Source organism: Rutilus rutilus (genome assembly GCF_951802725.1).
Source record: "Rutilus rutilus genome assembly, chromosome: 7".
NCBI lineage: Eukaryota > Metazoa > Chordata > Actinopteri > Cypriniformes > Leuciscidae > Rutilus > Rutilus rutilus.
The window spans coordinates 17,684,698-17,698,534 of record NC_140221.1 but is presented as its reverse complement, the minus strand read 5'-3'; the positions used below and the strand labels follow the sequence as shown (position 1 = coordinate 17,698,534).

Sequence of the window (13,837 nt, the reverse complement as noted above, 5' to 3'; positions counted from 1 at the left end):
CATTTTTTACTGGTAACGTAAGACATTTGGCATTATCAGGACCCACAAATATTCCCCCATTGCATTATTATACATTATATATAATAGTTTAATGTAGTACTGGCACTAAACTCTGTAAACTTTAATTTCTTTCACACAGAGTAATTTTCATTTTGGGTGAACTATGCACAATACATATTGTCACTATCCACAATACATATTGTTGTATTTTTGTATTGCGACACAATATATTGTTACACCCCTACAAGTTTGTGTAATGGCAAAACCATATACTGTATAAAACAATGGACAGTGTCCATGACGTCACCCGTAGGTTTTTTTTAAGACCAAAGTGGGCGGAGACGACCGTCGCCATCTTGGCAGCGTGTCGCTCCCGGATAACTGAAAATGGGCAAAGAGGTGGGACGTGATGCCAAGAGATGCCAAGCTCAGCGTCTGGAATTAGCTGAGGTTACGTGGCGGCTAACAGACAGCAGCCGCAATCCACCTGTCACTCAAGTGGCCACGCACTTAAAGGAGAACTTGGTAACTTTTTTAACTTAATAAAACTGTCTAGAAATCATTTGGATGGTTAAACAACCTGTTCTGGTGATATTGGTGACTTTCCCCGCTCCCCCCAGCGTTCCCAGGCGGAAAACCAACCTTGCAACTTGGGGACTACCGTCCCGGCAAGATAGAAATTGGAAGTCTCGTGAGAACGAGAACGAGCGCGAGCGCGAAACACGAATTGCTTTACGGCAATTCGACATAAACACACACGCATGTATGATTTATTACCAGATTACCCACCTCGGTAGACATAGCTCCACACGATACAGTTGGCTTGCTCCGATCAAAACAAACGCACATGAGCAGCGGTAGAGAGGGGGAGGAGGCCGCCGCAAGTGAGTTTTTTACGACCGTGTTGTGAAATATACGCCCCCCCACAGCTGTAGGGGGAGCTCGTGGAGAAAACATGCGACAACAAAAGGGAAAATCAGCGAAGAAGTGACTAGAGTTTGCTAGAGTTGCCGAGTTCTCCTTTAATTATGCAGAACTTTAAGCCTTAATATAATTTAAACGGATGAGTTATAAAAACAAATGTTGTCATGAAGTACAAAATTAGCTATATAGACCACAACCTCTTTTTGTAACCGGCTGTAAAAAAAAAAAATTCTGCTGTAAAGTTGGCCATTTTAACATGGGGGGTCTGTAGGATTGACTCTTTTTTGGAGCATGTCCCTAGCAGCCAGTCGATGAATTGCAGTTTAATTCACTTCTGTGTTGGATTCAAGAGAGAGACCGGAAGGTTGCTGTTTGGGCAAAACTTACAAGATTTAGTACCTTCAGTGCCCTGTAGATGACGATATCACTTCTTTTGTAGCAGAAATAAACTGCTGCAGAAAAAGTTAGGTGCCATGCAAAATGTAACGTGTAATTGCATTACTCATTACAATTTGGAGTAAAGAGTACATATACTTATTCAAAAATGTAGTCAGGTAGAGAGTAAAAGTTGTTCATATATTTGATAATCAGTAAAACTAAGTAGCCAAAAAGGTACTTGCATGCAAGTACAGTAACTAATTACATTTTACTCAAATACTTTACACCACTTGTCAGATGTTTTTTAAGCATCACATAACCAGCAAATATAAAACTCTTGTTTTAGCACAGTGATCCTTTTATGTTGTCCAGGACATATTTGAAAACATGTGTTTCTGACTACTTACAAATGTGATTTAAGTAATCCAATCTCAAAACGTTTTGCATTTAGTTCAGTCCACTTGTCATTGGATCACTCAAGATGGATTTTAGAGCCAGATGTAGACAGGTTCTTTGTCTGCAGAATTTTTGAATTGCAAAAAAAAAAACTTTAATTGATTGTGTCTAAACCATGATCGTAATACTTCCACATCTTCATTCTTTACACCATGACAGACGTCACTCCGCGTACACAAAGCCGCAGACAGATTAGTCTTATCTGGTCATTTACGTTTGCTTCTGACCTAATTTTCTCTGTTTGATCTGGCTTAAAGAGGCTTCTTAAAAACCCAACCAACATATTGATGTGAAAGAGGATGCCGCTTCTCCCTTTTTCCTTCCCACAAGAAGAAAGAAGCCTGTCTGCTTTATTTCCACCTCCTCATCCCTACTGCCTCTCTCCGCTTTGGCTCTTTTAGCACGCGGGGTTTTATCTAGCCAGCCAAGGCTGCAGAGAAATGGGCACCCTGGTGAGACCCAGTAAAGCATTTATTAGCAGCTTTGCACAGCGGCATTATAATGGCAGCCGCAGAGGCACTCAAGTTTGGCCTTTTACTTTCTTGTGAAGTTCAACCACACATGAAAAAAGGAAGCAGCCCACCCTCTAATATATTCCCGATTTGATATTGTATCGGCAGAGCAAGGGATGAAGGCTGCCTTACAAAGGGAGCAGGCAGAGGGAAAATGTAAATAAAAGTCCTTGGAGGCTTTTATGTCTGGCTGTTGTAGTTTGCAGAAGTGAGAATCACGTGTTCCCATTCGTACTGCCCAGTGGAGCTTTTGAACTCTGGCTGTTTGAAAAATCCCATCAGAGGCTTTGTGTATGGGCTCTGTACCATAACTTTCCCCCGGCTGAACAATACCACACTGCCAGGAATCCTTTTCCCACAATTGCCTTCAACTTGGGGTGCTAGTGTAAGTAAAGAAGTCCCACTGTCCGGAAAAGGGAATTGCGACAAAGAGAACGGATGAGTGCCTTTCTTTGCTTTCTCTCTGCTTCCTGTCCCTCTCCCCCCTCCCACCAAAAAAAGCCCTTTTTTCAGGGTCAGCCCCTTTTATCTGTTTAATTTTTACATTTTCCATGTCGTGTGTGCCTGTTTATTCATTTCTATGTCGAGCACAAGTAACATTAAGTAAGCGATTACGGGGCAGTTGGCAGGACGCACCCTGATTTTGGATGTTGCCCACTTCTCTCTTCCACTTGCCCTTTTTGTCTCTCTCTCTTTCTCTCCTCTCCATCCATGTGTAGGCGAGACACTCCTTCATCGAGCCTGCAAGAAGAACCAGGTGGAGACGCTGCTTTGTATCCTCCGCTTGCCCGGAACGGACGTCAACATTAAAGGTAGGTTTCTACATTCCTCCCCTTCCCTCTGTAGAATCCTCCCGCTTTTTAGGTGTTACTTTGTTTGTGTGCTGAACAGTTAAATCAAGGAAAACAAAGGAAAGTGCGTGCCACATGTCTAACCTTTTAGATCAAATGTAAGGGTGTGATTGGAGGGCTCGGACAATGTTTTAGGCTCGGTTTACTATAGTGGCGTCAAGCTAATTTTGTGCATGCCTTTCGCTTTCCAATCTCTTTTTGAAATCTTGATATAATCGTGGGTCTTTTTGTCATATAGCTTGATGAGAAATCATTCATTTATTGTTCTTTACGATGTTGCATTATGTTTTTAGTTTTCTTTCACTCAAAAAAAAGTCTTAATATGAGATTTATTTGATATCTACTAGCAATTGCATTTTCGAGTCAGTATGTTTGTTTGCGCAATTATGTGAGGTGTCTTTGCTAAAAATTTATATTTTTTTGGGGGGGGGGGGGACTTTTTTTTAGCTTACTTTTACTCAAAAAGACTATACTAGGAATTGTAAAATGAGTTCTGTTTAAAAACTAGCAGGTATGCTTCAGTATGTTTGCGTTATGACGTACTGAAATGTTTCCGATTGAGGCCTCTTTGCTAGTAGTTAATGTTTTGATTACTTGTTTACTCTAACTCTCCGAATTAACAATTGTGCGAAAATGTTCTTTATTTAATATACTAGTCAGAAAATGTCCCTTTTTTAACAGTTTACTTTACATTAACGTTACAACGCTATAGCTGTTATATGTTAGCAAAATGCTACAAAGACAAACACTGTACCTCATGATTTGCGATGTGCGACATTAAAATTGAATTCTTATTAATATACGATTATGTGGCAAAAATGAAAAGTACCTATTATTCAACTGCAAATTACACTGATTTATTTGCTTTCTGACATCAGAAAAAGTTTTTAATATAGGTTGTAATATGATCAGCAAAAAGCAGGTAAGCTAGGCCTTGTGAATGTCACAGTATCTTTTGCATCCCTGTTTGTAGATCACGCTGGCTGGACGCCTCTTCATGAAGCCTGTAACCATGGAAGTACTGAGTGTGTGCAGGCCCTTCTGCAGCACTGCCTGAACCTGCAGCTAGGCAGTCAGGTCCAGGGAGTCAGTCCTCTACACGATGCCCTGCTGAACCAACACACACACATCGCCAAGATGCTGCTGCGCCGTGGCGGTGAGTGCCCGACGTACTGTACACGCATACACAGTCTGAGATCAAACCTTCACATAACAATGCATACAAACACACATATACACACACTCAATGCATAAAGATTCATACTTTGAATACAGATCTTCACATAAGAGGGCTGAAAACATGAGAGCGCATGCACACAGACGCACCCGCATAAACGTAAACCCTTCAACGGCAACTTTAAAGCAGCTGTTGAATTTCAAAAAAGTCACGAGTTCACTTGTTCCTCCTGGTTCAGTCTCTCACGAGTCTCTTACCCAGTCACAATCAAACGACCCTTCTATGGGAGCATGACTCGTATTGAATACCATATTATATAGTATTACTTCAAAACATGTTCAGATTCTGATTCCTTTGAGAATGATGCTGGATTTATCAAGTCATATGGAAGTGCTTCTCTTACTTATAAGGAGAAAAACAGTTTCTGTTTCCATGTGTGATGTCAGTATAAACAAACTGATGAGTGAAAGCAGCAGAAAGTCTTATTACAGCGGCATTACATGTGTAAACAAACAAGTGCTTTGTAAAAATCTGTTAAATCCAGGCCTCTCCTGTGGCTTAACAGCCGCGATCTACCACACACACACACATGGTGTCGTCTTTACTTCTGGCATTCAGGGTTCAAGCTTTTTTACGTAGTTTCCTTTATAAAAACCATCCATCTACAGGAATAACCCATCGGCGTGGATGACGCTGTTAGCATCCTCCTGAAGAGATTAGACAAGTCAGGTCTGCAGCTCTTGTGAAATTCGCATGCTGGTTTTTCACGGGGGAAATCTGTCAGAACAGAAATGTTTTGGCGCGCCTGGCTGTTTGCGTGCCACATGCAATCGATGTTTGCGAGCTTTGAAGCGAGCGGGACATGTGTCAATGCAGTAAGCGCGGGATGGCTTGACGACGGGGAGGGACTAGAGGAGAGACAAAATGAGACAGGCTCCTGGTTTCCCACACGCCTTACTGTCACTCTCTCTCTCTCTCGCTCGCTCTCCTCTCCATTTTGACTAATTATAGTTAATTTGATTCTGCTCCCCTATTAACTCATGTAGATATTCTGGCCTCAAAAAGTAAATTAGATTGGGATTGTTTGGTCCCGGTGAGAATGTTTTTTTTTTTTTTTTTTTTCTTCATTACTCCTCATGCTGACTGAGATTGGCCCAATACCAATGCATGAAAAGAGGTCAGGAAAAGATGCCTTTTTCATGAAATTAGATTTGTGATGTGTCTGGGATACAGACAGCCACCAAGATCCCTCGTAAGACATGGATGTGCACACACACAACCTGAGGACAGATGATCCTGTGGATTCAGAGTTTGGATAGTTGACTTATAACATGTCCATGAGCTTTATTTTTTATAGAATTTAAGATTTTAGCTTAAAGTGTAAATGTATGTATAAGGGAAAGTGTGATGTTTTCATTTATGGGCTAGGGTTAGATTAGGGTTAGATTAGGGTTAGATTATGGTTAGGGATGAGATATATCATCGTATTCCTTTATTTATATATAAAGGATATATATATATAAAGGTTCATGGAAAAGTGGCTTTTTTTTCTTTTTTCATTGCTTTATTTATTTGCTTTATAAAAAAATACATTTTACTACATCTAGACTTAACTACATCAGCTATAAATTCTTAATGGGCTAAAATTGTCTGATTCATATGATTCTGACTCTGATGATCCATTAATCACTGGAAAAATGATGGAAAACAATTGCTTAAAGTGTAGGAATGCTTATAAATAATTAAATTAAATAATCAAATTATTATTAAATATGAATCAAATTCTTTTAGATGGAGATGGGTGTCTTAATTGTTTACTCTTATGGTTAAATGTAGACAACAATTACATAAAACTTACAGATATAAAGGAACCAACAATGTGTTGGTTTGCATAAAGAATAATAAGGACAGGCGTGTGTAGTGTGTACATAAATGGAGCACATATTCACACGCTCTCACTGTTGCTCTCTGCTTCCAATGTTGTATAGCTCTTACATGCAAATCATAGCTTTCTATTGGGGGGATGGTGGAGGGACTAGACCCTCCTCCTATTGCCCGTGGGCACTGGCAGGCTAACCGTGCCATGGCCAAGGGCAGGGACGGGTGTCATCAGCTTGCCTAGCCCAAGGCTGCCAGGATAACCTCCCCCGAAACACACACACACACACACACACACACACACGTTGTAAGCGTGGGGCGTAATTTCACAATAATTTCCTGATTGGTATTGCGTGCGGTTTCCAGCACACAACAACTTGTATCCAAATTAGAGCGGCCCAAAGAATGGCCATGAAAGAGCCTTTGAATCTTAATGGCTTATGTTGCTGTGAATTCAGCTCTGTTTTCAGGACCAGGATGGATTAGGGCTCTCTGGCATGACTCGGGGTCTCTTGCACAAGGGTCAGCTTATAACAGATTGTTCTGCTCAGTCTTATTACAGTGTACAGAAAAGAGCTGTCGCCTAAAACTCAGTTGAGGTTTCTTGTATAAGTACTCAGCTGAAGGACACACATCACCTTTTCTGAGATCCTGATGTAGGTCTAATGTCATTTATGTAGTATTTATGTGTGCATTGAGAGCATAAGGTTATTGGTATGAGACATTTCATGAAATAGTTGAATTGCAAAATTAACATAAATTTGACAGATTGTCTTAGTATTTGGTGCTTCCCCCTTTTGCTTTAATGTCAATTTATTATGTTTTAATTTTGTAACTTTTTTTAGCATTGGTAAAAATCCTAAAACTATTTACAGGTTTAAATTAGATTTTCAGTATGATCTAAGACATTTCAAGCTCAGTGAAGGTAAAGTGTTTTCTGTAAAAGATATTTGTGACCATTTGACTACTACAGCCATTGATGGACAATCTGTCAATATTATATCTATATGGCAAGAACATGACTTCAAAATTGACCCTATTTGTTTCTTAATAAATGTATCATGTATAATATGTCCCTGGTCACATTATACATGATTTAGAGAAAATGAGAGAAACGTTTCCAATGTTTTCCAAATCTAGCCTATAAGCAAAACTTCTTTTTGCAGTACCACATCGCCCAATTTTCCTGATCAACAGATTCCTAACAAATCCTGATAGATGAAATCAAGTCCTATATTTGTTTTTTTTTTATTTTGAACTTCATTTACTTTGACGATATCTATACCAAAATATGAAAAACTCGTTTAAACCTGCGTGACTGACATTTTTCTATGGAACACAAAAGTCGATATTTTGAGAAATGTTGCAATGTTTTTTGTCCATACAGTAAAAGTCAATTGGGTCAAATGGTGTTTTATTATATGGACAAAAACATTCCTCAGAATATCTATAAGTATGTCATACTGGTTTGAACAAAATTAGGGTGAGTAAATGAGGACAGAATTTAAATGTCTGGGTGAATTATCGCTTTAAAATTGTTGTAAACATAATTTTAACATTAGCCGTGTTTCGATTACAGATTTGCGCAAAACTTTTGCGATATTTTCTAGATGCCGATAAAAAACTATTCGGCGCTTCCATTAACTGATGTTATGCAACTGAAACGTAATTTTTTCCAATAATTATGGCAACCGATGTTGGGATGGGTTTACATGTATCACAGCCACCGCACTAGCCATATTTTTAACCGAAGGAGACGTAGGCGTGTTATCCAACATTAATGGCAGGGAAAGACCCTTATACTTGCAGCAGCACATAGGTGTTTCTGGGTGTTTCTCCCTCATATCTGCTTCGAGGTCTTGATTGTGGCATTTCTTTGTGGTTTAGAATCCAGTTTTCCCGTAATTCTTTTGTCTTTTATGCGTTTAATAAAGAACTCCGTATCGTATCGTATCTGTCCAAACATACCGCACCATCTACGTCAGGTGACCTGTAATTGCACAAAAACTGTTTCCATTGCAGTTTTGCGAAATATTCCTTTTTTGAATTGCCTGAACCACCTCATGCGAGCGTAAAAACTTTTGTTGTGATATATGGGAATGTTTGCGAAATTGACGTGTTTCCATTGGGCGTATTTTCAATTCGCAATTTCAATTTGCGCAATTTGAAGGGTAATGAAAACGCGGCTGTTGTCACAATAGATCAGTTTTTACCCAAACAGCCTTGATGAGTGAAACTGTAATCCATGTCACTGAACTTCTCCAGCATTGTCTCATGACTTTCTGAAGTTCTTAGAAGTGTTGTGGTCTCCAAAATGTTACCATACATCAATCATTTCTCAACTATATTTCCTACCCGTCGTCAATAGTATAGACAGTAACTCAGAGTAACAAAAGGGCCATGATTTCTTTTTGTTGTGGTATTAGAGTATAAAACACTTAAAGGCTTAGAGATCCTCGGCGTCGTCGCTCCAGCACTGTAATGACAAACGATGGCTCAATGTCTTTGTTAATAAGGCTGAGTTCAAACGCAGTTGTTCTCCTTTTCTTCCTCTCTGTGTACATTAATAGGAGTATTTCCCCCTCGCATTTTGCATTGAAGCCACATTAGATTAAAGCTCTGGCAAAGCTCTCGATTTAGTCATTACACAACTCCTCATGCTCTGTTTGTTTGTTTGTGCTAGTCACACCAAATACATTAATCAGCTTCTCTTCTCAGACTTCTCTCCCTCTATCCCTGTTTTTCTTTTATTCAGTCTCTCTCTCCCTCTGATTGCGAGTGCCTTTGAGCTTCCTCTGCATAATTTTTCTCCTATTAAAATGCATAATTAACTAAGTCACTTCCTCACACTGAGCTCACCAGGCTTTCAGCTGTGCCACTGTTAGGATCAATACCGAATGTTTGACTCTGAATTTGGTGTGTATGAGTTCCACCAAACTTGTAGCAAGCTTTTTTCTTTGCAAATGGCACAGATTCTTTGAAATATGTGTGAGAATACTTGCACAGTAATGACAACAGCCACAATCGTGACAGCAGGACATTTTGTCTGTCGCATTGGTTTCTATTTTTGCAGCATTGGAATCTCATTGGTGCCCAACTACGACTCTGGCTGTTCAAAATCATGCCGCGCCTTCAAACTCACTTTGTTCATTCTTGAAGTGAACTTTTGCCTGGTGATTAGATTCACTGTTTTGGACTACTGCCTCGAACATGGGAATGCGAGTACAGTACACAATGACGCAACCGGTGTGTGATAAGCCTATCTGAGATGTCCGCCACACTTCCCGTCTGCTGTGCAACTGGTTAACTCTTCGCCAAAGCCCTAGGAGCCAATTAAGGCGGCGTTCACATATCGCGCCTAAAAACGCATAGAAAACGCTAGGCGCGCCGCGTTCTCCTTTTTCCAAAGCGCTCGGGTGGTTGCGCTCCGGAGGCGTCTGTCGTTGTTAAGCTTGGTTCTTGTCACGTGACCTGCGGTGCGCTTGCGGCATTCTGAAAAGTTGAGATGTTTTTATCTCGATGCGGCGCGGACGCGCTTGGAAAAAACGAGCGCGTCGCACCGCGACCGCGTCGCTTCCATTATGAGCGTGCATACCGCGTGCCTACATTTGAAATAACGAACTTGCGCGCGCAAAAGACGCGATATGTGAACAGGCCCTAAGAGGCCACTTTTTCCAACACTTTTGGGCAAAAAGTCTTTATTGTTATGTGCAGGTAAACTCATGTCAATTATAAGAGAATATTATTATTTTTTTTTATTTTTTTTATTATATTTGAATGGTATCCGCAAACAGTGATTGACTGCCGTATAGCTGAAAGCAATACAATTAATCGGAATCAGATTTAATAATAAATATATTTAAATGTAAGCTGTGACTTTGATAATCTGGTTTATTTCTGATATTTTTGTTTTGGCTTGAAGTTCTGAATGGCTAAGTGAAAAAATGTATTTCAAACCCTGGTGATAGCCTTTCAAAAGGTACTTTCTTGGTAAAAGGTACCTCATCAAAAGGCCTATAACTGCCTTACTACTACTACTACTAACTAGTTATAGGAACTCAGTTATAGGAACTAGCCACCAGGGTGATCCCCAGAGAACTAAGTTTTCTCCTAGGGCCATTTTCCTGATTACATTCGTACCGCCAGTAGGAACTCTGAAGTGACATAAGCCGGCCGACAGAAACGTCATATGAGCGCGGCATTCAACAACCGAAGGATCGAGGATGCCGTGATCAGAGCTGTCTTTTTGTTGTGTGTCATGGGTTTCGTGATAACAGAGATGGAATGTAGGACGTTTAAGTTAAGCAATTAAAAGAGCAAGGAGGGCTAAGAGATAAAAACTCATATGATAACTTGCAGTGTTACAGTACATATCATTGAGGCTGAGAAAATAACAGTGCCGCAGAAAAATACGACAGGTAAATGACTTTAACATTAGCTTTCTGTATGTTTATGTCTTAGCGCTGTTTTCCATGTTCGTGGCTTTTTAAAAATGGTGGGTGCTGGCGTTTCGTATGCCGTGCATTCAGCCAATCAACATACACTAACGTCACTGGTAGTTCCTATTGTGCTGGGTTAGACCCTACTCTGAAGTAGGAACTAATTAAGTTCCCCCTCAAAAGGCGTTCCTCTAACTAAAATCGTTCCCAGTTCCTGCGGTGAGAACACGCCAAAAAGCGGGTACTTCCGTCTATAGTTATAGGAATTATGAAAACGTTTCTCAAGAGCGAATACTGTGTACACTTTAAGTGCTAATATGCACTCTGTAGGGGTAAATGAGGTACAAAGGTGTACCCTATGAAAGGGTACCAACCCAGGGACAGCTTTTGTACCTTTTTTTCCTGAGGTGTTGTGTGCCTCAAACAAAACTCTTGAGTATTTTATACTAACATTAAAATTAATACTAATACTGTTTTACTATTTAAATACTGTATAAAATCAAATTGTTAAAATATTAAATAAAAATATATATATTTGTGTCAATATTAATATTAATCTGGCATCATTTATGCAATCCATGGATCAGTTTTCATTGCACAAACCAAATTTGTATTAAAGCAAACTTGATGCACCTTGACCCCCAGAAGTCAATCAGACCAGAACTGGTAATTTCATCTAGCTCTTGCCCTTTTTATGTGCAATATGTATCTGACTGTGGTCCAGTGTGCCGTGTGAGGCTGAGACTAGACCGCTGAAACCCTCAAATCTTTATGCGGCTCCATCTGTGTGCCATAAACCACACTGTGCTGCTCTGATAATCTAGGTGGGATGAATGGCACCTATCTTTATCAGTCTGGCATGGAGGCATCAAGGGTCGTCTGCGTTGTGTTTGTAATGCGAAGCAGGGAGGGGCCCGTGTCGCTCGAGTGTGATGCCAGGGAATCAGGTTACAAAAAGCTCCTGTTGTGCCCCCCATGCACAGTAATCTGTCCTAATCTGAGCCTGCCTGGCCTTTTGTCTTGGTCAATCTCTGTTAGTCAGTATAATGTGATTTCACACACTCACACAAACATACTTCCGTTGGGTCGGTGTGCGTCTGCGGGTTCACAGCATGACAAAGAAGTGTATCGTGGGTTCATAGACTAAGGGCTTGTGTTGTCTAGATTAAATATGTGTGGATACAGAACGGATGGAATGGTTTTCGCTCTTGTTTCTGCCTCCCCTCCTCCACCTCTCTATTTCTAGTCTTCGTCTGCCCTCTAAAGGCTAAGGGGCGGCTTGCTTTGCTCCTGACTGATGTGTGGTTTACATTCACGTTAGCTATAGCTCATCTGTGGCAGAGGAGCAAATATCTGCGAGGGATGAATCCCCCCGAATTGTTGTCGCCTGTGCGGGGGGCATAATTACCATCTCTGGCATTTAATACCCCCAGGTGTTTTATTTATCTGCCGAGCGGAGTACCTGACACATCACGCCAGTAGCTGGACTCACCTCAATCGTTCGGTATGACGAATGCGCCAGTATCATATCAAAACCCCCGGCTGACCACTCCAGCGGCTGCGGGTGCATCTGCGTGGCTAAGCGCTGACAGATGTGTGTTTCATGGGCCATTGTGAAGAAAGGGTTACGACTGATCGTGCCGTCCGGGGGGAGGGAGACCTACCCATATCTTGCATTCATCAGCAGTCGCTGGCGAGCACACATTTGTGAGGGCGGTCGGGAAAGCAGGGCCCCGTCTCAGCCTTTGTCACGTTCCAGGTTTCGGCCTGTCAGTATTTGACAGCTCTGCAGTGGGACCGCCATTGACAAAGCGGCCTACCTGATTCCAGTGATGGCGGACGGGCTATGTTAAGTGTGTATTTTGAGTGAGAAAGATTCTCTGACAAAGCCGACAGCGAGGATTCATTGTGTGCTTAAATTACCAAGGTGTATTTATTTAAGGTTTTTTTTGGTATTCTGGGCTTGTAAAGAACATGGTATAATAGTACAATTGCAGCAAAATAGTTGCTTAAACACTCCCGTAATATTCGTTTATGCTTTTAGTTGAATGCCGATGCTATATTTTCATCATGTGCTTGCGGTGTGGTGTCATGCTACTTATAGCGCGAGATGAAGCACTTGAGCTTGACTTAGTGTGTGCGCCCATTTTGGTATGAATAAAAAGAGATGTTTGAAAGTCTAGTGTGACATGAAGGACGCAAACATTCCCGTTCCCCTTACAAGGGAAAAAAACAAACCTTTTCAGAGCTTGGGTACCATTTAAGCATGCATAAAGCATGTCCTTCTCTCTGTCCAATTTTTAAGCTGTGGAACATCAAGCAGGGGGAAGCTGGAGGAAATCCAAGGCCTCTTCCCTTCAACAAAGAATAGACATTTGCAGCTTTATTGAATTGTCACTGTATTTGAAAGTCTTACTGTAAGCATTGAAATGAAAGGTGTTTTCTTCCTGTCAAATAACGTTTTCCCTAAAGCCAAAAACGTACATGTTGAATGCATCTGTCAAGGATTCAGAGAGGTGCACTCTGACCTTAAACCAGTGAAGTTCTTGCCTGAGCTCTGGGCAAAGTCTCATTCGAGGAGGGGTCACGTTGATGACCTGTTCTGAAGAAATTTGTTGTTCTTCTCCTCGATTCTGTCTCACGGACTTACTCTCTTCTTCAGCTCCTTGACCTCTGCAGTTTTAAAAATCCTTTCTTTTTTTTAAACCAAAGTATACCAGGAGTTATTTGTCAGTATAAACAGACTTCCTTAACCAAATAAAGCTAAATAAGGTATGGTGATGGTATCTGATCATATTTTATTATTTGTGCATTTTCGAAAATTAATTAGTTTAATTGAAACAGATTGACAATTATGATGTAAAAGGAGATTTTTCTTCTGTTCTTTGGTAGTTCTGTAATATAAAGCCGCATTATTCTTTTCTTTTTTGCACTTGTGCACACAATGATCCTGTCTTTTGATAATAGGACTTTGTCTGAGTATCAACACCAAGCGAAAAGCACGGCAAAGCTTTTAAGAGTGGTGCAGAGTTGTCTGAGCTTTAGCAGAACGGCTGCCACATTAGCTCAGGGGTTTAAGAGTCAAGTATCATCAAGAGCAGTTTCCCATAGAAATAGGGAGAACTAAATGTAAACAGAGAGCCCACTTGACACGGCTGGCGTTTGCTAAGCCAAGAGCGAGAGTGTATGGGCTTTACCTTCAGCCACACTAAAGCCACTTTA

The 13,837-nt window shown here is 40.8% G+C and overlaps 1 protein-coding gene across 1 annotated transcript in view; it reads left to right on the top strand.

Moving 5' to 3' along the window:
* The window catches only part of slf1 (SMC5-SMC6 complex localization factor 1), a 37,425-nt gene that overhangs the window by 21,409 nt on the left and 2,179 nt on the right, over positions 1–13,837 (top strand). The window contains exons 17-18 of the mRNA XM_084413252.1: positions 2,990–3,082; positions 4,095–4,277. Coding sequence (XP_084269378.1) covers positions 2,990–3,082; positions 4,095–4,277 — 276 coding nt within the window. The remainder of the gene's footprint in view (positions 1–2,989; positions 3,083–4,094; positions 4,278–13,837) is intronic.